Source organism: Ambystoma mexicanum, chromosome 10 (genome assembly GCF_040938575.1).
Source record: "Ambystoma mexicanum isolate Mex_15411 chromosome 10, UKY_AmexF1_1, whole genome shotgun sequence".
Taxonomy (NCBI): domain Eukaryota; kingdom Metazoa; phylum Chordata; class Amphibia; order Caudata; family Ambystomatidae; genus Ambystoma; species Ambystoma mexicanum.
In genome coordinates, this window is record NC_090932.1 from 1542305608 (window position 1) to 1542331023 (window position 25416).

At 45.5% G+C, this 25416-nt stretch overlaps 1 protein-coding gene across 2 annotated transcripts in view; it reads left to right on the top strand.

Moving 5' to 3' along the window:
* RNF10 (ring finger protein 10) overlaps positions 1-25416 on the top strand; it is a 776216-nt gene that overhangs the window by 169473 nt on the left and 581327 nt on the right. For both annotated transcript variants that reach the window (XM_069619770.1, XM_069619769.1), the window contains exons 4-8: positions 8575-8665; positions 9706-9890; positions 10133-10269; positions 10930-11090; positions 11347-11472. In XM_069619770.1, the coding sequence (XP_069475871.1) occupies positions 8575-8665; positions 9706-9890; positions 10133-10269; positions 10930-11090; positions 11347-11472 (700 nt within the window). The remainder of the gene's footprint in view (positions 1-8574; positions 8666-9705; positions 9891-10132; positions 10270-10929; positions 11091-11346; positions 11473-25416) is intronic.

A 25416-nucleotide genomic window follows, 5' to 3' on the forward strand; every position in this document is an offset into this window, starting at 1 on the left:
CTCTCAGCGACTCCACTAGCCATTGTGTCGGCTTGATTGCGAGAACATTTGTTCATTATTCGCCAAATTTCTCTACAGTTGTTTGATTTTATAAGCTTCAACATGGCTTCACCGCGTTCTTGATCGCGCATAAGGGAATAGGATTTCACCCAATTACGGTATTTTTGTTTGCGTTTTTTTATCCTTATATCAATGCCTACCCCTCCCTCAATTTTTAGTCTGTGTATGTCTTTATATAATTTCTTTTTTTCCGTCTTGACTTTAAGACTCCAATCATGGGCGTGCGTTTTGTCTGATGGCAACTTCCAAAGAGAAGTTTCTTTCTTGCATGGTAAGAGCGCACAATAATTTAACACTGTGTCCTTGGACCGTGTCATATTTTGGAAGTCTTTGTGCAGCTTATTTATTTGTTTGCTGTTTATTCTTATTCTATTTCGTCCATTATTTATCTCTAAGTTCTGGTTCATTTTCATACCTGTAGATTTTGAAGGGAGAGTCATGGATAGGACTAGCGCATCGTGATCGCTATTTATTGTCTCCAGAATTCTCAAGTTCTTGATTTTATGCCATGAATGCCTTGATATCCAAAAATAATCCAATATTTTTTTGTGACCCATATTATTCCAGGTATATTTCGGTGGTATGTCGCCCTCTACACATCCGTTTATCATTTCGCAATCTCGTGCGTCCATTGCGAGTGACCATTGTACACTTCGCGATTGTTGGCATGGCAATTCGTTCCTGGTTTCTGCGATGCGACTTCTATTTGAATCAAACCAGGATGTGTTCATGTCTCCGCAGACAATAATGCAAATTTCACCGTCTAATTGTTGATATTTGTCTATGGACTTTGTTACAGAAGATATGAATTTTTCTGAAATTATCTGGGCGGGGTTCCAGTATATGTTGATTAACAGGATGTACTGGCTATTAGAGTTTTTCCCATTTTGATGTTGTAGTAACGTACTTTGGACGAATATGTTTGGGTTGTCCGTTTCTATAATTTCCCAAGCGGTTCCAATTTTGATCATGGTTATAAGTCCTGAAAACGGGCGGCCCTGTGTATTTTTCTTTGCCGGATTCAACAGAGTCACGTAACCATCTTTGATCGGTAAGGTCCTCATCCATGTTTCTTGTAGGCAAATTGCTAAATTGTTGGTCAAATCAACTGGGAAGTCAGCATACAAGTGATGGAAACCTCGAGTGTTCCAGGAAATCAGTGTTAGCGGGATTTCTTCCCGAGTCTGGCATAGCTAATAATTAGACCTTCCTGATTTCCATTTACTTGTCGACGGTTGTGATCCTGATACAGTCGATAGGTGCTGACGTAGCTCATCACGACGATTAGCATTGACCGATGTATTCATAGTTTTTTGTTTATTTTCTGTCTGGAAACAAGATTTTTCAGTCCGCACTTCTGAGACTTCAAAGCCCAGAAACAAGAGTTCATCTTTTGCCGATACAATGGTCTTACGCACCGCCTGTGATTTTATGTGGAGGTAGACTCTGTCTGCATACGTCTCAGAGATGTACTCGACGATTTGGATGTCCTGAGAGGACACAGTTCTAAGTGCTGGAACTGAGTGAAAAAGCCGAATGACGTTTCTTCTATTTAGATTGACCTCGTTTTCATCTACAAAAACATTTTCAATAAGAATTTTTGTTACCAAGGCATTGTTCTCCTTGGGCATTACATGATCGATATGTTTTTGTGCTTTAAGTCTCTGTGAGGCCGTTTGTTTCGGGTTCAGATTCTCTTTCGTTTCCGGAATCTGCGCAATACTGGCAGGGCGTTGTACTTGTTTGGCTGCATGGCGGAGGGCTACTGGTTTTCCCGTTGGTTGTGTTTCAGGTGCTCTCGGTTTCGCATGTTCAGCTACAGTTTCGTTTTTACTGGTCTTTGGAATGGCAAGCCAAGGATTAAGTGTAGTCTTCCTAGCCATTTTACCCGCGCCTTCCATTTCATTTTCGACGATTGAATTGTCAGAGTATGCCTCACCGCTTGACTCTTCCTCAATCTCATCGTCATAAGTAGAGAGATTGCATAAATCATCAGTTGACGACTGTGAATGAGCGGATTCGACATCTGAATCTATTCTCTGACGTTTTTTAGAGTTGTTTTTTTGAGATGTCATTGATTTGGATTCCACTAATTTCGAAGCTTTTATGTGACTAGATTTTGCTGACTCGCCATTTGTGCCTCTTTTGAAGAATCCAAGTTTGACAGGTGTGGTCAGATTTCTTATGAACTTCTTTGATTTACTGGTTTGCTTATTTGCAATGCAGTGCTTCTTTTTTTCTTTTTGTTTCTTGTTTATTGGTCCAGAGCTGCTCCCTTGTGGATTCTGCGTTGGTATCTGCGTCGTCAGCGTTTTTGCTGGCCCGTTGAAAATTCCAAATGATGTTTTTACTGCCAGACACGGGGCAACAACTTGAGACTGAGGTATTTCGATTATTTCATGGAGCTGTTTGCTTGCTGGTTTTACTGCATTGACGATTGAGTCTAGGGCAGGTACTTCCTTCGAGCTGCTATAAGGTTGATTGGCAGTGCTGCCGGTACTGTTGTTACTCGAAATAACGGTGCACTGGTCCGCGGAAGTCACAATCCGCTCAAGGATCTTTATGCCCTTTCCAAAGTTTGGCTGATAACTCCCGTCAATAAAGGTGGGCGCTGCATCAGCTTCAGGCAAGTTTGGTGTAGGAATCGAATTTTTGGCTTCATTGGTACTCAAATTACTCGAACTGACTTGCTTTACACACTTAGCGTCTAATAGGTGTGTTATACATGCAGATAGTGTGTCCATCATTATTTTTCTGTCCGCAGTGTCCTTTCCTGTAAATTCGTTCAGTCTGTTGAACCACAAATTAGTAATTTCTGCTTCTTTGTCGAGACGGTCTTGTATCATTGAATTCATGGTTTCTAGTTTGGAAAGCTTATTGCTAAGCTGGACCATGTATGCACCATTATTCTGGACTGCTTCGTGGAGATTCTCATATAATTTTGTAAATGGAATTAGCGCTATTGAAGTAGCTGCGAGAACGTTGTTGTGTATCTGTATCGCGGCAGCAGCTGACAGATTTGATTTTGAAAATGAAAGGGCCTCCTTTTGATGATGGACAGAGTTGTTTTCATCAGGCAATAAGCTTGATTCAGAAATTTCTTGAGCTCTGAGGTCTGAGGTCCCTTTCCCTGACTTGGATACTCTATTAATGTGTTGTTGAGTGTTTGGAGTAGAGCACTGCGAGGAGATCATTGCTGTCGTGGAATTTGTGGGACGATTCAGATTAAGAGTATTTACTTGATTGATGGTATTTAGATTCCGGGAGAGTGGACTTTCACCACAGTTTGCATTGCTAATTATGTTCTGAGTTTGTCCATCTGAACACTGGCGAGCAATACTGTTTGAGTGGTCATATGACCATTCATCCATCCGAGATTTGACGTTTGAGGAGCACACTGTTTTTTTTTGTTTGTTTTTATCACTTATAAAGCTCTCTGACAGGCGTCCCTTCATTATTTCAAAGTCGGCTTTTAGGCGTTCAGTCAGCCTAGCTTCTCGGCCTGCTAAGTCTATTCCAAGTGTGCTTATCTTCGGAAAATAGGACTCAGATGAAGGCAATTTGGCGTTTAAACTTAACAACGTGTTTTGTGTTGGGCTGCCGAGTACGCCTTCTCCTCTCTTTGGTTTTAGTTTGTTCAACTCCAATATAGGCTCTTGACTTAGATTGAGTGTATTTGTCACTTGTGGGATTTTAAATATTTGCTCCCGGTCTTGGTTTGCATCACGTGTTATAGGTGCAGAGTGTACAAAGTTGGAGCGGCTTGCACTGACATCATGGACATTACAGGGAAAAGTGAATTTGACCAGGTCTGAGTCATGCTGGTTTGCAGGTACTTCTAATTCTAGTAGCTCAATGTCAGTTACATCAAACGGCGATTGAAAGGCCGTTATGTTCACTTCAATCACAGTAGGAACGCTTTCCATGTTGTTCGCCATAATCCCGCAGGCCCCGCTATCGGTCGATGTCTTAGCGGTGGGGTTAGAGTCCACTTGCACTGCTGCCGCACGGGACAAGACCTCCGCCTCACCCGGCAATGCGCCATCTGCGTCGGCTGGAGGACCAAGTGGAAGCTCATTTCTTAACAATGGTCGTGAAAGAGACATATCAATAGCATCAATTGGTCTGGAGGCTATTTTTGGGATTGTTAGTCTCTCTGACACAATGTGTGCCAGAGTGTTTGGTTGTTCACAAATTTGATGCGGAGCTAGTGTAGAGCAGACTTTCTGGTTTGACTCAGTGAGTGCATTACATAAAACTGTTTGGGCTTCCTCGCGCTCATCGAGTTCTCCTCTTGACCAATCGTACCCTTCTAGCGACCCTGTTTGATCAGGTCTGCCTCCTAGCTCACATTGTGACCTCTTGTTGACATCATCGCCTCGCCTATGTAATGAATGCTTTAGTTTAGCACGGGTTTGTGGGCCTTGATCAGCCATTTGGAGGACTTACCTCTGGTCTCTCGATTTCAGCACGGTTCGGTTCTTACACGATTCTAGACTGTGATGTTTGCTTGCAGCTCGCCAAACAGCCGCACAACAGCCGACGCCCTCCACTCCTGCCGGGCTCAACGCCGCGAGGGTGACCGCGGGTGCTTTTTCAGTCTGTATCTTGTCACGTGAAGGATCACGTGATCTCCAGCAGGCTCCGCCCCTCCAGGGAACGAAGCGGGGATGAAACGGCGGTCAGCAGGAGTCCCAGCCGACTCGCAGTGCTGTGGACAGCCCTGCAGCTCCAAAGGACCAGGTAAGCACCAGCAGAGGTTTGTTTCTGAAATGAAACGCTCCGCTCGCCTGAACGCGGGTGCTTTTTCAGTCTGTATCTTGTCACGTGAAGGATCACGTGATCTCCAGCAGGCTCCGCCCCTCCAGGGAACGAAGCGGGGATGAAACGGCGGTCAGCAGGAGTCCCAGCCGACTCGCAGTGCTGTGGACAGCCCTGCAGCTCCAAAGGACCAGGTAAGCACCAGCAGAGGTTTGTTTCTGAAATGAAACGCTCCGCTCGCCTGAACGCGGGTGCTTTTTCAGTCTGTATCTTGTCACGTGAAGGATCACGTGATCTCCAGCAGGCTCCGCCCCTCCAGGGAACGAAGCGGGGATGAAACGGCGGTCAGCAGGAGTCCCAGCCGACTCGCAGTGCTGTGGACAGCCCTGCAGCTCCAAAGGACCAGGTAAGCACCAGCAGAGGTTTGTTTCTGAAATGAAACGCTCCGCTCGCCTGAACGCGGGTGCTTTTTCAGTCTGTATCTTGTCACGTGAAGGATCACGTCATCTCCAGCAGGCTCCGCCCCTCCAGGGAACGAAGCGGGGATGAAACGGCGGTCAGCAGGAGTCCCAGCCGACTCGCAGTGCTGTGGACAGCCCTGCAGCTCCAAAGGACCAGGTAAGCACCAGCAGAGGTTTGTTTCTGAAATGAAACGCTCCGCTCGCCTGAACGCGGGTGCTTTTTCAGTCTGTATCTTGTCACGTGAAGGATCACGTGATCTCCAGCAGGCTCCGCCCCTCCAGGGAACGAAGCGGGGATGAAACGGCGGTCAGCAGGAGTCCCAGCCGACTCGCAGTGCTGTGGACAGCCCTGCAGCTCCAAAGGACCAGGTAAGCACCAGCAGAGGTTTGTTTCTGAAATGAAACGCTCCGCTCGCCTGAACGCGGGTGCTTTTTCAGTCTGTATCTTGTCACGTGAAGGATCACGTGATCTCCAGCAGGCTCCGCCCCTCCAGGGAACGAAGCGGGGATGAAACGGCGGTCAGCAGGAGTCCCAGCCGACTCGCAGTGCTGTGGACAGCCCTGCAGCTCCAAAGGACCAGGTAAGCACCAGCAGAGGTTTGTTTCTGAAATGATTTGTCTACAGCCCCCCCCTCCCCCGACTCCCCTAATCAACAAGATGGTGCACAAGATGCACCAGGAACCAGTCACAATAATTCTGGTGGCCCCCATGTGGGCCCGCCAACCCTGTTTCTCCCATCTGATGGCAATGTCAATCTCTCGTCCAATGAAATGACCTTGCCCATTCAACATGCTTTCACAAGACCAGGGGGGAGACACTCCATCCTTGCACGCAAAATCTCAATTTAGCAGCCTGGCTCCTGAGGTCCTAGTTTGGGCACTTCCAACTTCCTCAGATGTATGGATATTCCTTACGGAGGCAAGAAAGCCTAACACCAGGCATTGCTACTCCAACAAGTGGAAACGCTTCGTCATCTGCTGCCATTCAAAGAGCATCAATCCCATCGACTGCTCTCCTACTCGCATTGTGTTATACCCGACTCATCTACTGGACTCGGGTCTAGTTTTTTATTCACTGAAAGTCCACCTGGCTGCCCTTTCAGCATACACTGTCCCAGAAGAGTCGTGGTGGAAGAGCCCAGTCATCAAAGCTTTTATGGAAGGGGTTTAAAGACTTCATTCCCCTATTCCAAACCTGGCCGCTGGGTGGAACCTTAATGTGGTATTAACAAGACTAATGGGAACCCCTTTGAACCGATGCATAAGGCTAGCCTTAAGGCTCTTACTTCAAAGACCACCTTCCTAGTGGCAGTCACTTCAATCAGAAGAGTCAGTGAATTACAGGCACTTTCAGTTCAAGACCAATTTTTACAATTCGCAAAGGATAAGGTGGTTTTGCGCACTCGCACTAGGTTTGCGCCTAAATTCATCTCAAAGTTCCATGTGACCCAATCAATGGAACTACCCACCTTCTTCCAGAATCCCACTACCATGGAAGAAAAGAGCCTACACACGCTTGATGTGTGTAGAGCGGTCATATATTATCTGGAAAAAAAACGAAAGCACTAAAAAACAAATCGGTTGTTCTTTTCAGTGGCAGCTGGTAGTGAAGGAGATAGTGTATAGAAGTCATCCATCTCAGTGGATTGTAAACTGCGTCACACTCTGCTACACTCTTGCCAAGAGATCTGCCCTTCAAGCCTAGAGTCCACTCTACTCTGGGCACTGGGGCTTCCATAGCATTAATTGAAAATGTTCCTCTCAAATCCATTTGGAAAGCAGCAACTCGGAGTTCTGTACACACCTTTACAAAACACTACTGCCTAGATTCTCACTAGGACCGATTCTCAGGTGGGGCAAGCAGTCCTAAGACCTCTTTTTCCTACTGTTCCTTCTCACACCCACCGCCAACTCTGGGTACTGCTCGCTAGTATATGCACATCATGTGACTCTAAGCAGATTCACAAGCATCAGAAGGCATGCATTACTCACCCTAATAGCATTACTGATGATTGTATCTGATTAGATTCACATGCACCCGCCCTTCCTCCCCGCTCTGGGTAGAAGGAACATAGACATCTTACTACTTTCTCTCTCTCTGTACTCGCTCACGGCAGAACAAATACAATCGGAGGGACAAAGATGTGTGAGGGATCTTGGGTACACTACACGTCACGTTGGGGATAGTGTTACAAGCGCGCCCATGTCGACGTCCCCTTTCGATCCTCGAAAGACAAGATGCAATACTCTATGATTACCACTAGATGTCAGACTATATGCACAGCATATGAATCTAAGCAGTTACAATAATTAGAAATGCTATTACGTTGAGTAATGCATGGCCTCTTTTTGACAATGCTGTAGGTATGCATTACTTGGCGCTGAACGTTATTTCTAGTTTGCATCCTAGTAAGGGATGCTGCATGCTCTTCGAAGATGGTGAAGAACTTCCTATGTCATTTCACAAGGAACTGTCTAGAATTCGCTCTCCAGCCAAAGGTTGCATCTACGTGCTCTCCATTTGACCACTTGAAAAAGATTAACCAATTTTGCTTTAAAGGTTCCATGCGTAGGTCGGCTGCTGAAAGTGTTTTTTTGTTTCGCTAGTCTTCCTCCTGTCTGCACCTTGAGCACGTGCAAGAGGTTTCTTTGTGACAGTGTAGTGCTATGAGCAACAGAAATTAATTGGTCCTCATCCCCCAAGCTGCATACTATCCATTCCTGTTTTATCTTCGTCTTTTGGAAATACACCTCCTGCCACATTTGCTTAATTTCTCTGCCTTGATTAACCTTTAAGAGACCAGCCAGCGTACGCACATGCTTTAAAGTGCAGAGATCCTACCTGCATATCCAGAACGAATATGCAAAGTTTAGATCTTGTTTTATTGCGTTTTAGCCTACAAAATAAGCTTTTTACAAGGAAACATTCGAATCATATACTCTATACTTTGATCAGGGTTCTTTGTCACTACAATCATTCAAAAATCTTTCCACAGTATATGGGTGGACTGGTCTTTGTTACAATGGTCTGATTCGTGGGCTGAAAATGGACTTGGTAGGCTCTGAAACCCTTTACTGAATTATGAATCTTGGTGTACTTAAGAGTTTAATCCATCCAGTGGTGGGCAACCTTCGACCTTCCAGATGTTTTGGCTTAAGACTTCTATAATCGGTCACTGTTGACTGCTAGGTAGCTCTGATGGGAGTTGCAAAGGCAAAACATCTGGAGGGGCCTCAGGATGCCTACCACTGGCAGATAAGATCTGTAGTAATTATTGTTCCCCCTTTTCAGCTGCCAGTTTGTGGTGTCTGAAGACCAGGATTACACAGTGCACTTCGCTGATCCAGATACCTTGGTCAACTGGGACTTTGTAGAGCAAGTGGTTTGTATGCATGATTTTAAGTCTTTCATTTACGGTTGAAGGAGCGATGGACCACCTACAAGAGTAGCAGCATTTTGGTTTTTGTTAGAATGTCAGTGTAAATTGGAGGAGTTCATCTTGTTGTTCAGTTTAAACGGGTATGCTAAAAATCAGAAAGTGGGCTGAACAGCCCCAAATGTTCATTGCCCTGTGTTCTAATTGTCTGCTCACCTGACCTATCGCATACTCCTATTTGAGGTGTGCGCCAAACCATCCAGATTGCTAGTTAAGGAAGCTTTTATCATGGCAACGCCCAATCATTCCTGTGTTTTTAACTGTTAGATTGGGCTGTAAGCTAAAGCTATTGCCATGGGATCTGTGGGGACACCCATCCTTTGGGAGTCTGGCTTTTTACGAACCCAACAATGCTAGTGTCTGTGGCTATTTCATTCCACTACCTCCCTCTCCCTGCCTCAGAGCGCATAGGTGATATTTGAGCTGCCAATGTTCTTTCTAAGCAGCCTTCTGAAAGGTAGCCTAATTTCAGCTGTAATTCAGCTCGCAGTGTAATCAGTTTTACCCAAGTGTGCTTTCAGCCACTTGGCTTTTCAGCACTTTCCTTGCATCTGTTGCATGCTGGGTTATTTTTAAAAACAAGCGTTGGCAAAGCCAACAGTTTTGGTTCTCGTCTACACACTAAATGTGCAGTTAACAAACAGTAGAATTATATACTTGGGTACTAAAATATATGTTCTAGTTGCTGTCTTATGAGCAGGGAGTACCACTATGGAAGTTCCTGGCAAATGCCTATCCCATGCCTCCAAAACCCCAATCTGTTGGCTTTGTCATTGCTTGTTTTTTTAATCATTGCCTACTGTGGTTTCATGTGGTTGTGATCAGTTTTAACATTCAGTTAAGCACAGCGCCTATTCCTGTGCTGTCCGTTTTGTGTGTTCAGAACTAACACTTTTCATGCGATTGAGTATTTTGTCCTTGGCTGATGTATCTGTAAGGTCTTGAAGCTAGTGTGAAGGAAGTCAACGTAAATGTTTGTTTTCTAGCGTATTTGCAGCCATGAAGTACCTTCCTGCCCAATTTGCTTATATCCACCAACTGCAGCCAAGATCACCCGATGCGGTCATATCTTCTGTTGGGCTTGTATACTGCACTACCTGTCTCTAAGTGAAAGAGATTGGAGCAAGTGCCCTATCTGCTATGGAAGCATTCTCAAGAAAGACCTGAAAAGGTGAGTTTGAAAATGCCTAATTTTCTGACTTTTTTTGTTGGCAGATCCCTGTGGCTTGTTTCTACTGTTCCAAGAGTACATTGATTTTTATTGGAACATTGCAGTGTGATCACTTCTGTCCACCTCTTTGATTTATACCGACTTGGTTGACCCCCTGGCCTCTCAGATCTCTGGGCAGTCCTTTCACGTTTAGCCTCTTTCTTTGACTCTACTGTGCTGAGCTCTGTGCTTTGTGTTTACAGCGTCGTTGCTGCTGAGACACACCTGTATTCTGTTGGCGACACCATCACGATGCAGCTCATGAGACGGGAGAAGGGAGTCCTAGTAGCACTGCCTAAGTCAAAATGGATGAAGGTGGAGCAGCCTGTTCTTCTCGGAGGTGAGGATGCCAGATCTTGTAATGGGTTATTTACGGAAGTTGCTGAATTTAAAATAGTGGCAAAACAATGCCGGAATTGGAGCATGACGTATGCTTTTTTTTTTTCTGGTCCGAAATTGAAAAAACAAAAACTGATGACCATAACTATGGGCTGTTGACATTGCACTTTTTTATTTTTAAAAGTCAAATGGGTAAATTAATGGCGTGAAAGGCGGCAGCATGAGGTGGTTAGTGGGGTGTGGGGCATAACGGCACTTCTTCCCACTTAAATATGAAATAAAATGTCTGTGTGCAAGGACATTTACAGAAGAGGGGGTTTGGATTTTTGGGGAAGCAAAAGGAAATGCAGTAAACTAAAACATAACACGTCAGCAATGTAAAATTGAACAAATTAACTTGCATTTAATACAATGTTTTTGATCTTTGATGTTCCAACTGAACACATGTAAGCCATTGTTCCTGAAATTATTAAATCTGTTGGCAGAAAGTCTGGAGTGATCTGGAGAGGCTGTGATCATGCTAGTATTCTTGCTGCAAATCTTTTTCTGAGATGTGTAATCTGCAATGAAAGGCTGGCACTGCTTGGGTGAACGGTCTTGTGCTGAGAATTGTCTGCAGAGGTCAGTTTGCAACATCAACAGCTTCACCTTTTCGTCCTAGATGAGCAGAACATGCAATATTCTAAATTGCTGGTGGCCTCCAGAGAGCAGATCCTGCAGCAGGTGATCCTCGAAGAAAGGGAGGCATTACAAAGACAGTATGAGGAGGAGAAAAGTTGCCCAGAGTCGTGCTTCATCGAGGCTGCCATTGAGGAGCTGCAGGTGTGGCAAGGGGCATCTGGAGGTGGTGTGGAAGTTTTGTTGGAGTTCTGCGAATACAATGCTAGAATTCGTCCTACGTTTCTGCATCGATTATGGGGAGATGCTTTAGAATGTTTGAAAGAATTGGAGTTCATAACTTCCCATTTCATGTGTATCTTGGTGGTCATGCAGAGTGTTGGAGAGTATTCTTCAGGGGGTGTTTGGTATCATTATAAGGGGGTTGTAAAATGTTATTTTTCTCATTGCTTGAATGTAGAACCGGGAGAAATCTTTGTTTGCACACTGCAATGCTGAACAGTGTGCCACAGTTGCTGCTCTTGAGGAGCTGGTACTGAATGAAGACCCTGTTATGAGGGACAACCACATCTCCACAGAAAGCAAGGTAAGAATGTTTGCGCTGGCTTACTTACTGAGATTTTTAACTGTAACACAGCTGCAGTTTTATTTAAGTTTCTAAACCAAAAATGTTGCTGTATCATCTCATGGCTCTGAATGCAGTAAGCACACAGGGCAGCAGGTGAAGTGCAGAAGTCCAATCTTGCATATGAGGTAGAAAGTTTTACCTTTTTGCTTTACCACCGTTGACCTCAAAGCATTGGATTGGAGTTATTGACCTTTGAATTAACGATGCCTTTCTTTACCTGTTGTAGTATTGGCAGTCTGTCCAAATTTTGTGATTCTCAACCAACGTGCATCTATTTCTAATAGACTTATTGTTGTAAACCTAATTTGATGGGGTCTTTTGGTGGGGTGCTTTAGGTGCTATAAAGAGGGTTACTGTTGTTGCTTCCCTTTTGGTTTGATGTTCTATAGAACTTCAGTGTATGCAGCCTTAGGGCTTCTGAGCGCTAGAAGTTAATGTGACGAGTATAATTAGTTACTAGTCTATAACAAGAGAACATTTCTCCAAGGAATATTATTGGCCTTAATTGAGCTTCAGTAAAATGGGCAGGGTGAGAGAAACTGCACTAGTGCGGGCACATTGGTAAATGCTGTGAGTCCAGTTCGTATACACTGGATCCTTTTGTTGTCGAACTGCAGAGGTTGTCCTGAAAAGGCTGCTGAGACTCATTATAGTCTGAACAAGTTGAGGCAGTATTCCAATGCTGCCAGTTCTGGCCTGTCTGTTTATGAAATGCACAGTATTTCAGTCGGAAATGTTTACTGATGCAATTATTTTAAATTGGTTGTATTGTATACCACTGTTAGTACAGTGAACATCGCTACAGTCACCTTTGCAATGTGGTAATGTTCCGTTGTATCATTTATTTCAGGGGGCATATTCTTTCTTGCACTGCGATCCTTAGACACATTCTATATACTATCCATAAGCCAAAACATTTGGGTAGATATGCTGTTGGCTTGTGTTTTTCACTTCAAGAACAAACTTGTCCCATCCAGGCGGCATGTTCTGCTATCTTTCTGATGTAGTCTTTTTCTGTTGATGCCAGCCTGCACCTTTGGGCTAGGTCATCTTGATGTTTTGTGCGCTTCCTCTGGCTCTCCCTGGAAACCCTGTTAAAGGAAAAAGCTTAGGCACCCACTTTAGACCACATCCCAACTTTTCTTTCCTGATCCTCACTTCATCAGCCTCCCTGTGCATATTCTCTGGAAGGGTACTGGCATCATTCTTAACACCAGGTGATGGTAAGGGTTGATGGGGGGGGGGGGGGGGGGGGTGGGGGGGGGGGTGGGAGGGGGGGGGGGAGGAGATGACGAATTTCCTTATTGGCCTGTGGCTGTAAAGTAAAAGACCATGGAATTTGACCCCTGCCCTGATCGCTTTGCAAATGCCATCTGTTGCCCCGACGGGCGGAAGTCCTAGAAGACCCACTTCAGCAAGTTTGGGTGAGGGTGTAGGCAGCTCTCAGCCTGTCTAACAACTTACTGAAGATGTGAAATGAGCCTTGTGCAGTCCTTTATCTTTACTAAATGTTTATGCCTCATTTAGCACTTGGCTAATTGCAATGAGGAGTCTCCAGGCTGCCCCCTCCATCTGCCAATTCCAAGAATCTTATTCACTGCAGCCAAGAGGAAGCATTTGAAAGTGTGTACTCCTGTCCAAGAGATTTTGTAAGAGGGTACTTTACTAAAATGATAAGGCACAGGATTAGATCAAAATATTAGCAGTTCAGACATGATAGTCTGTGCACCAAAGGTCGGTGTACCAAATGCATACATTCGTAGAGATTGAATTAATAGTCGCACAGTATCCACAAAGACTCGCATGCACTAAACAAAATCACGTTTAAACACTGCATTTGCTGCAGATGGACAAGAATGTACTGCCTTATACTGAAAACAGACCGCAATTTGTATTTATTAGTGCCCTGACTTTGAGAAAGAAACTTTGTCCATCATTCCTAGATACAAACATAAGAGACCTGATCTGACTGGTTAAAAGAAACCAAAGGGCTTCCACAAATGTGGATCCTGCAGCATGTGTAAGCATGCTCGCAACGATTGCGTCGGCTTCAAATACAAAGAGGACTGAGACTTCCATGGAAGACTTCAATTGTAAAACACATGTAGTTAGTATATGCCATCTGCATATACAAGCAGCTATAAATAGGGAGCACCATTCGTGCATACATATTCGAGAACACCTCACGAATTTCGGCAGCCAAGACCTGAAATTGCCATTGGCATTTCACTGCCAGGAGTGCCACCAAATGCACAACACAGGATTTGAAATGTATAGGCTTCATGAAAGCCAAATGCACTAAACATGGGGGTGATTTAACATTTAAACTCTGACCGATGGAATCCAAATGTATCTATCTTAAGATGCACAACAGATGGCTTAAACACAGAACATGAAATGAATATGTTCTTATGACCTTAACAGTTATATATTTTCAGATAATGTACTTGTATATATTTCTGAGGCTTGTGGAATCTGCTTGGATCACATGCTTTGCATCGCCCGACATCTGGTGGAAGCTGCAGAGTATTAGTTATTTTCGAAACTCGAAAAGGGACGTTGATCGGGTGTGCCAGTAATACTATCCCTAGTGTGACGTCCACTGTACCCATGGTCCTTCACACGTCGAGGTCCCTCTGTTTTTTTCCGCCATCGTGACGGACGCTTATCGCAGGATTCATTTCGGCTAACGCCATTTGCTTATGAAAAATTGACTAGACCCTAACAGTAGGGAGAGTGGGGGTTGGTTATTGTAGAATGCATTTTCCCCTCCTTTCCCTTGATCGCCTGGCTGCCATTCCCCTTAAACATGGAGAATACCCCATTTAAATTTGCCCCACGTGCAATAGATTCCCGTGGATAGACTAGCACCATGTGTAATTTGTGTGTAGCACGCGATCACAACAAGGGGCATTGTCGAGTCTGTAAGCTTTTCAAACCAAAAACTCTTCAAAACCGAAGAACTAAACCCTGGGCCCATCACGCCATGCAGGCCGAGGCCGGCATGGACGTGGCGGAAGCCTCCAGTGACGGTAGTGTTGCGGTCTTTACAGACAGCGAACCGTTAGGTTGCCAAGTGCAGGCCCCCCAACCCCAAAAGACAGGCCAGCGGCTCTGTTATGGGGACAACACCCAGTGGCGAAAGCACTACAACAACCCCCAGCACTAAGCACATAGCCCATGGCAAGGAGTAGACTTTGACACTGTGTGGGCGTTTGGTCGACAAGGGGAAGGTCTACAGAATCCCTGTCCTTGGAGCACTTGTATTCCTGATTGCCTCATGTCGGGGCCTGTAAGTCTAAAGACCAACAATACACCATCCCCAAAACATTGACCGAAAGTCAGGCGACGAGGCTGCAATCCACCCCACTGCCGAAAAGTCGACCTCACACGTCAAACGGCTGTAAGCTCTAAACACTATTTTATCCCACCTAGTTAAAACGCATGTCCCCGAGAGCCTGCTGAAGTCCAAACTCTCCAGGAAACTGGAAGGAGGCCTAAAGTTATCCTAAGCAAGCCCAAAAACCCCTGCTAGGGGCTATTTGGGTCCAGTTCTGGTGCCTATGGCGCCAGGCTCATATGGAGAGTCAGTCCTGGCGCAATAGGCGCCAGGCTCATAGATTAAAACTTACCTGATGCAGATCATGCTGCAAGAGCTCCAAGCCAAAAGAGGCTTGGAAGGGACTACTTTACTTAGGGACTATTTTTTTACTCGGGCGGGGCTGGGGAGGAATACTTACCTGGGACTACTTTGGAGGCTATTTAAACCACGCCCGAAGAGCAGCACACGCTTCGCGTTATTCTGCATCCAGCAGCGTAACGCTCACCGTGCCTGCAAGTCTGCATCCAGCCTTCTGCCACGCCCGCCTCGAGTTTGGAGCTCCTAGAAAAAGGGAGAAAGAAGGAGAAAAGGTTAGAACAAGAGCAATACCTTTTAATCCTTACCTGAATTCTCGATCCATCGCGCCTTCGAGCTGGAAGAAAAGTTATTTTATGCACGTCGCCTCGCCTGCTGCAGCGCCGCGCTGAACTCGCCGGCCTTCGCAGCATCTTCACATTCCACCGCATCCTCCTGCATGTTCCCGCCGCACTCAGGCACCTAAGGAGAAGACAAGAACAGCAAGGTGAGCCAAGGGAATACACAGAAGAATATTAGTTACCCCCCCACCCCCATAGACCTACCTGATTTTACCACCGGGGGTACTATTCCCCTTCACGGGTCGGCGCAGCTCCCACTGAATCTTCGCCGAACACCGGCCCCTAAGGGGAAACAAAAGGACAGCAAGGTGAAACAAAGGGACTATCGAGGGGAACCCTCCTCACCACAATAGTTACCCGATTTTGCCGCCGGAGGTATTATTCCCCAAGACTTCATACTTTCTCTCAGCGCCTGAATAAGGGAGAAAGCAACAGGTTACATATTGACATTATTTTATCGAACTGTGTTGGAAAATGCAAATCCTTACCAGAATACTACCGGTTGCCACGAGGAATTCTTCATTAGGGCAAGCTGCAACCTGCAAGGAATCGGACAAGAGTGAAAGTCATGCATTTGAACTCTTACGAACTTTATACTTCCGGTGTCTTGCTGGGAATCTCGGAGTCAATATTGTTCTGGAACTCACCTAATTCCATCGAGCCAGTGAAGCAACTGGTTATCAACGCGCCCCTGCGCTCCATTCAGGATGGAGAGCTCATCTTTTCAAACCATCGGGTGAGACTATAAGAGGGGACATCAAAGGCGATCTGTGGGGAGAACAGCGGGGGTGGGGGGATTTACGCTCAACTCCACGGGTGGTTAATTCCCTTTCTCCATTTGCAGAAGAATATTCCTACAGGCCAAGCAAACGAAGCTAGGTGGGCCAGTCCAGTCCGTCGTCATGGCCCTACGCGTCACATTGGTGGAGACCGCAGCTGTCCAGTTCCGATCGCTTCTGTGGGAGCCAGGTGAGCTTAACAAACACTCCTCCAAGAGCCCCAATCACAAGGATAAGCCTAATAAAGACATATCTACTCCTACTCGTAGCGAGAAACCCTGTCCCCAGGAGGAAGGTTCCTTGGCAGAACAAAGGCCCGCCTCAGACTCCTGCCCAGTCTACACACAGGGCCATCCTACACCCATAGGACCGAACTCTACCCCCTCAGTACCCTGGTGTCATTCCAAGTTCAGCCACATGGACTGCTGAAGACATAGACTGGGTCATGACTATGGCCAATTTCTTTTAGGAAAAAAAACACAGGCATACAATAACTTCCAGAGCACACCTCCCACAGCTGAGGCTTCCACCTCCCAGCCCCAGCTAAGAAAGCTCAATCTGATACTCTCCCTATTACTAGTCCAGTCCAAGGTGATCTGTATGATGTCCACACAGACACGGATGACAATGAGACCTATCAAGAGACTCATCATGATGAGGAGGAAGAGGTGTATAACCTGGCCTCACAATTCAGCAGGATTTTCCAGTGGACAACCCGCTTCTCCATAATGACATGTTAATTAAGGCAGCTGAACACTTCGGTATCCAAGAGACTCAGCTAGATAAAGACTTTGTAGAAGATATATTGGGGGACAAGAAGGCTGCCACCCAATTTATCCCTATTCTACAATCTCCAAAGGTTTCAACCTCCTCTGGAAACACCAAATCCGACAATGGCAGTCAACTCGTGGGTTGAAAAACTTTCTCGCCCAGCGCTGTCTGCCCCACTCTACATCGGGGTCAGCTCAAGCCAGATTCGCTCGTGGTTACCACAACCCGTAAAAGGGCAGGGACACCATTCGCCTCTTCAGAGGCACCCCCAGATAAGGAGAGCAAAAAACTCTACACAATGGGGAGAAAGGTAGCGTTTTCTGCAGCTTTCCAAACGAGGATCACCAATAATTTGATGCTGTTGGCAAGCTATAATTGCCACAAATGGGACGAGATAACTACCCTGATAGCTTCGGCTCCCGAGCCTCTGAAGTCGCAACTAGCCCTGGTGGCAGCGGATGGCAAGGCAACATCCAGCTGCATTCTTAAAAACAACCTAGATGCTGCAGGCAATGCGGACAGTATTATTGCCGAAGGCACCATAATCGAGCGCCACGCATGGCTACGCCAGTCTGTTTCAAACTGGAGACCCAGGCTACACTACTTGATATATATTTGTGGAACCTAACGTCTTATTCAGCAAAGCAGCAGAAGACTCATTAAAGTCCACCAAGGAGGAATATGACGCGCTATAAAATCTCTAGGCCAGCTAACGACCAAACCACCAGGCCAGAGAGGCAGAAGTAATTTTCATCTGTTTTGTGGCCAAAAAGCTCCGAGGCTCTGGTTACAGACAGGGTCAAGTCTCTTCCTGGAATAACACACGGGGCCAAGCCTCACAAGGTATATTAAACAGCCAAGCACCGATCTCGTGGCCGGGGGAGGTCCTCCACATCCAGAGGTGGAGGTACACTTCCTAAGCAGTGACGGCACGCTACAGTTCCCCTCCCATACCTCTCCAGTAGGAGGACGCATTTCACACTTCACCCACGCATGGGAGGGAATCACCACGGACAAGTGGGTGCTGTCGACAGTAGCGGGAGGTTAGTGTTGAGCTCATCCTCAAACCATCCCCCGCATCGGAGAAGATCAATTAAGGAAGAACGGCTCATCCTTCTCAAAGAGGCCAACGTGCTCCTACTCAAGGATGCCATAGAGATTGTACCAGCGAACAAGGTAAATACGGATATCTATTCAACCTACTTCCTTGTGACCTCTATGTGCCCAGTTCTAGACTTGCTCCAAATCTGTGCAAGCTAGCACAACAAATTTGGAAGTGCGCACTCAAACGGAAGATATTCCTATCACAGCACGTTCCAGGGGAACTCCACTCACTGGCAGACTCATTGAGCAGAGATCCCTTAGCAGAGGAACACTAGTGGCAACTAGACTCTGAGGTTGTACAACACCTCTTCTCTCTATGGGGTTACCCCACAATAGACGTTTTTGCTACAAGCGAAAACAGTCAATGCCCAGACTTCGCGTCCAGGTTCCACTAGCCAGGCTCCAATGGAACACCCTATTGATGAACTGGTCAGGGAAATGCGACTATGCTCCCAACACCCCCCACCCCCAACCCCTGACACCTCATGAAAAAGGTGGTATGCAAGATCCACAAGGATCAAGTGACGCTCATCCTAGTTGCTCCTATGTGGGTGAGACAACCTTGGTACCACCACTGCACAAACTGGCGATGTGGGATCCCATCAAACTCCCGTACCTGTCCAAACTACTCACTCAGCACAGGAGCTTAACAGTGCACCCTCAGCTTCAATCTATACTTGATAGCATGGCTCCTGAAGTCATAGAGTTCGGACATCTTAACCTACCACAAAGGTGTATGGATATCCTTAAGGAGGCACGAACACTAGACACTGTTTTGACCAGTGGAAGAGATTTGTAATTTGGTGCCAGTCTAAACAAATTAACCCCATTGAATGTACCTCAAGTCACATTCTAAATTGTATGTTCCACTTGCTAGATTCAGGGTTAGTATTCAACTCGATTAAGGTCCACCTGGCGGCCCTCTTTGCTTACACCACATCCCACAATAAAGTATTGTGGTGGAAAGTGCCAGTCATCAAGGCATTCACGGAGTGAGTAAAAAGACTCCACCCTACAATTTCAAACCCACCACCAAGTTGGGACCTCAATGTAGTACTCGCTAAGCTCATGGGACTTTTGAGCCGATGCACAACTCAAGTCTTAAACATCTGACTTGCAAGACTGCCTTCTTAATGGTCATCACCTCCATAAAAAGGGATGGTGAAATATAAGCATTGTCAGTGCAGAATCCTTTTTGTCATACACAAAAATAAGCTGGTTTTACGGGCACATCCTACGTTCTCCCCGGAGTTCATCCCAGAATGTCATGTAAACCAGTCTATTGCGCTTCCAGCTTTCTTCCAGAACCCCCAAAGCTCATCTGAGGTTAAACGCCACACACTAGATGTAGAAGGGCAGTCCTTTACTATGTAAACAAGACTAGACCGCTACAGAGTAGCCCCAGGAAAAAAAGAGGATTGCATTTCCAAGAATGCCATCTCCTGATGGATAGTCGGGTGCATACAACTGTGCTGTTCCCTGTCAGACAAGACCCTGCCTTTCACGCCGAGAGCTCACTCCACAAGAAGCACTGGAGCTACCCTTAGACAAAATTTGCAAAGCATCTACATGGAGCTCAGTACACACCTTCACTCAGCACTACTGCATTGACACACATTCCAAGTGAGATACACAGGTGGGACAAGCGGTTCTAAGACATCTGTTTGCCCATGAACCTTCTCAAAACCCACCACTTTCTCTTGACACTGCTTGCTAATTTATGCACAGCATGTGATCTGAGCAGATTCCACAAGCCACAGAAGGGTTACATTACTCACCGTAATCGTATTTCCAATGCTTGTATCTGCTTAGATTAACATGCGCCCACCCTTTCTCCCCTGGTTGAGAAGGCGCATGGATGCTTATGAGCTTGTCTATAGATATCTGCTTGGATACATCTGTACTCCTGATACACTTCATGCTACCTCATGTCAGGAAAAATAACAATCTGAGGGACTTCGAAATGTGAAGGACCATGAGTAGAGCGGACGTCACACTAGGGATAGTATTACTGGCACGCCCGGTCGGCGTCCCTTTTTGAATGCAACTGTAATACTCTGCAGCTTCCAGTAGATGTCGGCCTATGCACAGCATGTGAATCTAAGCAGATTCAAGCTTCAGAAATACGTTTATGGTGAGTAATGTATCCCATATAGTTTGCTTGACAGTATCTTTTCTTTAAAATATTTTTTGATTCACGGTCCATAGGCTCTCTGACAACATATGGTTGGTCTGTTTATAATGTTTGATGAATTTAGAACAATTGATGACGCAAATGTATGTAAACTACAATGGTGAAGTACAGCGCACCAATGTTAAAAAGTAACATGCTGACCTGTGTACCCACAATGCTTACATTCACATCAGAATGGCATAACTTTTGGCACAGCAAAACAGAAAGGTGATGGCTGTAAGGTTTTGAATTAATCCTAACCACAGGCACAGCTCGGGCAACCCTCCAGCCTGCCATTATAGAAGGGGGGAAAAAACCATATGCAAATAAAGCTTAATCCTACCCCAAAAGGGGCAGTCCAGCCCGAGCTGCTAGGTCCCATCCCTTCTGCACGAGACCACAAGCATCCCCAGACCGGTTTCAGCCTTGTTGGCCGTCATCAATGAGGAGTCGCTTGGGTCTCTAGGCCAGGCAGATATGTTTTGGATATTTCTCCTCTGTGAAAGATAGTGAGCTAAAGAATCTGGGTAAGATTCTCGTAACCAGGACTAATGTCTGGCATAGGGACTTCCAGGACCCCCTTGTTAGTTTGCATAATTTAAGTAACTTTAGGTCACCCTAAGTTACTAGGGGAATCCAGACGTGGACCCCTTGCTCACCATTCTTGGAGAGGCACAGCTCCACCCAACTGATGAGGTCCAACCAGACAAACATGTGTCTGGGGTTGCTGTTGGTACTTTTGTTCAGAGGAACATTGCCTAGAATTTCGGTGCTGGACTGCCCGCGGGCAGGACAGAGACTGATGTTTTGGATATTTCTCCTCTGAAAGATAGTGAGCTAAAGAATCCGGGTAAATCTCTGGTAACCAGGACTAATGTCTGGCAGATGTACTCTCAGGACCCCCTTTGTTAATTTGCATAACTTTTGGCACATACTCAACAAGACTTCATCTGCACTGCAATTCCCAATATGCTTTGCGCACGCCGAGCGAGTTAAGTAATCAGGCGTATACGTGGAAGTCACCCGCTATTAAATAAAAATGGCGGCCGCACAGAAAATGCATACAGACCGCGACTGGTGATTCCAGATAGGACACCTACACTCTAGTGAGTTTGGTAGATGGAATCAATTTTCCTACACTGCGGGGCTATTGACTCGGACAACAAGTTGCATGCTCAATCGTGAGACTTAATACACTTGACATCTCACTAATGGGAAGCCTTTTTACTGGTTTCAAACCATTTTGGTTCTTCACAAATCTATTGCTTGGCCACGGCACTGGAGCCTTTAGAATACAAATAGATTGCAAGACGACAATCACAAATTCTACCTAACACGTTATGTTCCAAATAATTTAGAGTGGGGTATTCAATCAGCATTGGCAATTATTTTTGCTCAAAAATCTAACGCTTACTCAACCAATTGCAGGTCATACTGTTTGAGAAGTATAGGTGAGCATTCTATCATAGTCATAATCATAGTCATAACTCGATGGCGATGGTATTAAAAGACTAATCATTGGGGTGATGAACCAGTTAAATACACATTTGTTTTGCATCACCACGGATATAAAGATGGTATCTCCTAGTAAGGTATGTGTGTGTGCACACCTCGCCCTGCTCACTGCCCCAATTACTTATTAGCTTGCAGTGATAATATTGCAATCCGTATGTTAAAGGTTTTGTGGCTTTTTTAAACGGTTTTCTTTAATTTGTAACATTAGTTTTGAAAAAGAAAACAAACTTTTTGTCACATCAATGTCACTACAATTTCAACCAACCATCAAACTAATATGATCTTCTGCAAGTGTTATAAATCTGTCACTATTCCATCCATAAAATGTATAACTCCACAAGTCAATTGCAGATTTATGCCAGAAATTAAATAACTCCACCACTCATCCATATTTCAGTTTTAGTTTGTAGCGAGCGTAGGGCTGAAATTTCCATGCATTCAGTCACCAAATGTTTTACTGATTCTACTGCCATCGTGCAATAACGGCAATGATTTAATGTTTTACTGTCATGCTTCAACATCACTCTTTGGTTTTATAGAGATTCAAACGTAGTCTTATAAACTGATCGCAGTGATATTGTGAAGGAAATATTTTGGGAGTACACCAATTTCATGCATGGAGGTTGCAAAGTCTAACGCTGTAGCCAAATTCTTACTACTTCTGTTGATACATCTGCGTCATTTAGTATTTTTAAATACTTTCTCCTCCCTGTGATAGAGCGGTTAGAGAAGAGACAGACACAACACTTTTAATTAAACTGTTTTTATTCGTTAACTCCTTTTCTCTTTTCCTTTGCTATTAAAACACACTCAACAGCTTGAGGTGACTTCTCTGGTACTGTTGCTTCTGGCTCCTTTTCTTCGTACTGAAATAGTGTCTATTAGCCCAACAACTCGAAGTGAAGAGACCTCTCCTTATTATGGCTGACCCTTTGACTCTCAGCGAGTAGGATTGTCGTCTTTAAGTCTCTTTTTACTTCCCCGGTAACAGCTTGACAAACATTGTCTCCTTTGGGTCTTTAGAGATAAGGCAGTTTATACTTTCTTTTCTTTAAGTCCCTTCCTTCAGCCATATTGCCCTTAAAGTCTCTGTGCCCTGAGGTCGGAGCCCTTTGTCTCACAACCTGCTCCTCTGTCATACAATTGCACTTGGGGCTTCACTTTTCCACCTCTTAATTACATCGGTGTTTCGTCTGCTGCATAGGAGTGTCGGCTCCTCCTGTAACGCTTCTTTGGCTGAGGACCTGCGGACCTTTTTTTGTCAACGTTCTCCAGGCTCCGCGCTGACTTTGGGGAGGCTCGCCTGTTCGTTCGGAGCCAAGCTCTGCCCCCGCAACGTTGGGGGCTAGAGCGGCTCTCCGCTCCTCCACACAGCTGATCGGAGCGCTGCGGCTACTTCCGAAATGACAGGCCCTCGCTCAGCTGTGTTGGGTTAGACTCTGCGTTGCTCGCTACCTTTCTCAGCTGTTTGTTCAGCGGCGGTTATGAGTCGCCAGCTGTGTTGCCTGGGCCCGTCCCTCCCGGTCTTCGTACCGTTCAGACTGACTTCTTCTCGCTCAATTAGACAGCTGTTCGGACCTCCGGGCGTTGGGAGCTTTCTATTTCGGCGCTTCCCTCTCTCAATCTGTCTCACTTCAGAGCCTCTAGTTTCAATAACATGACTTCACGGGTTGCTCAGCAGGAGCAAACTTCGCCTTAACTCTGGGTAATAAAAACTCAGTAGGCCCATTCATAACTCCCTCCTTCTGGAGGGCCGCTTTCTTCTTCCCCTTCTCCGGGTCCTGGCAAATCAAGACACATTAGAAGTCCAGTATTTAAAAAAAGCACCTCACTCTTTCTCTCATTGGAGCACTCGCTTGTCTCTCAACCAAGAAGGCCCTCCCGCCAAGACCTTTTGACATCAGCCCTGTAGATCCCTCTTCCTGGGAATATCAGGATTTAATGGCCTTTCACTATTCAATTGGCCCTGATGTGCCTTGGCTCCCTCTGACTCATCACACTCCCATATTGTAAGTAAATCAGCAGAAGTGTTATTTCTCTTCACGCTTAGTATCTCGTACGGTTTCACAGTTTGAACAAGGCGTATCTTGCGCATAGCTGTAATAGCTTTCCACAGAACTGTGCCGTATAAAGCTTCTATGCATAATTCGTAGCGAATTGTGGTTATTGACACGTACTGAGGGAGTTTGAGCACCTTTCGCCAGAACTTCACTTCACGTTGGCACCAGAGTCTTGCATCAATATTCCAACCTGCTTCGCTACCGAAAGTTACTGCAGGCACCACTTTTTGGAGATAGAATGTGAGAACCGGTATCAGTGTAAATTTGCCATACTTGGCATGCAATTCTGCCCCTTCTAAGGCAAACGTCTGCATTTGTGAAGTTAAATCTTGCATCCAACTCCATTTGCGTATAGAAGTGTTAAATATGACACCCAAATAACATATTCTGTCTATGTTCTAAAGGTTCATTGTTCACCCGGCAAGTAAAATGTTTTATCACATTGGTGACTTGTTGGACCAAAGGATATTATCTTTGATTTTTTTTTTTAACGTTTATTTCTAGTTCATTTTTATTGAGATACCCTCGTAGGGCTGTAAGTAATCTTTGTAGCCCGATTTGTGTTGAGTCCAGGAGCACAATGTCAGCATAGATGACCCAACTAAGCTGCTGACCATTTACTCTGGGGGGGGGGGGGGCGGTGGGGAAAGATCCTGGGTTGTTTTAATGCCATTGGTAGATCTGAAATAAACAGTGCCGCCAATGGACATCCCTGTTTCACCCCCTTTTTCGTCTGCATTTCATCAGTTAGATCTCCTTGTGTATTTAAACGCACTCGAATCAAAGTAGTTCAGTAGAATGCCATTAGTGGTTGTAGTAGATTATCGGGGCACCCCCAGGCGTTCAATTTACTTCATAAGGCCTGTCTGTTGATGCTGCCAAAAACCGGTTTCAAGTTGACAAAGGCAAAAAATAATTTTTTACCACTTTTCAAGGCCTCTAGTTTTAACATATTAAGCAGCATCAGATTTACTTCAACTCTCCTCGTAAACCCAGTTTGCCGATCGTCTGCCACTGCTGCCCCTTCAGCGCATTTCGCAAGTTTTCCTTGCAGAACTGTCGCAAATACTTTTCCCATAGTATCAAGAAGGGCAATCGGACGATAGTTTGTCGGATCATTTCGATTGCCCTTCTTTAACACCGGTACAACCACCGCTCCCCTCCAAGAATCGGGAAGAGCCTGTGTCTCTGCAATTCGATCAAACAAGGCCTTCATAAAAGTGTCCCAATGGGATTTATTCCGTTTAAGCATCACATTTGATAGGCCGTCGGGACCGGCTGCCCTTGAGGTTTTTAGTTTTTGAATTGCCATTTCGATGTTCTCATGAGACTCTGTGACCCTCCAACTTGATGTTTGAGTGTTGGATGTTTTAACTTCATGATCTTCAGCGTCAAAAACTGCAGAGAATTGCTTGACCCAGCTGGCTGCGTTTACTCTGTTTGACATTGCAAAAGCTTGTTTTAACTGTCCAGTGTTAATTTCCCAGATATGCCTGCTGTCTTTTTGCGTAATCAGCCGCAA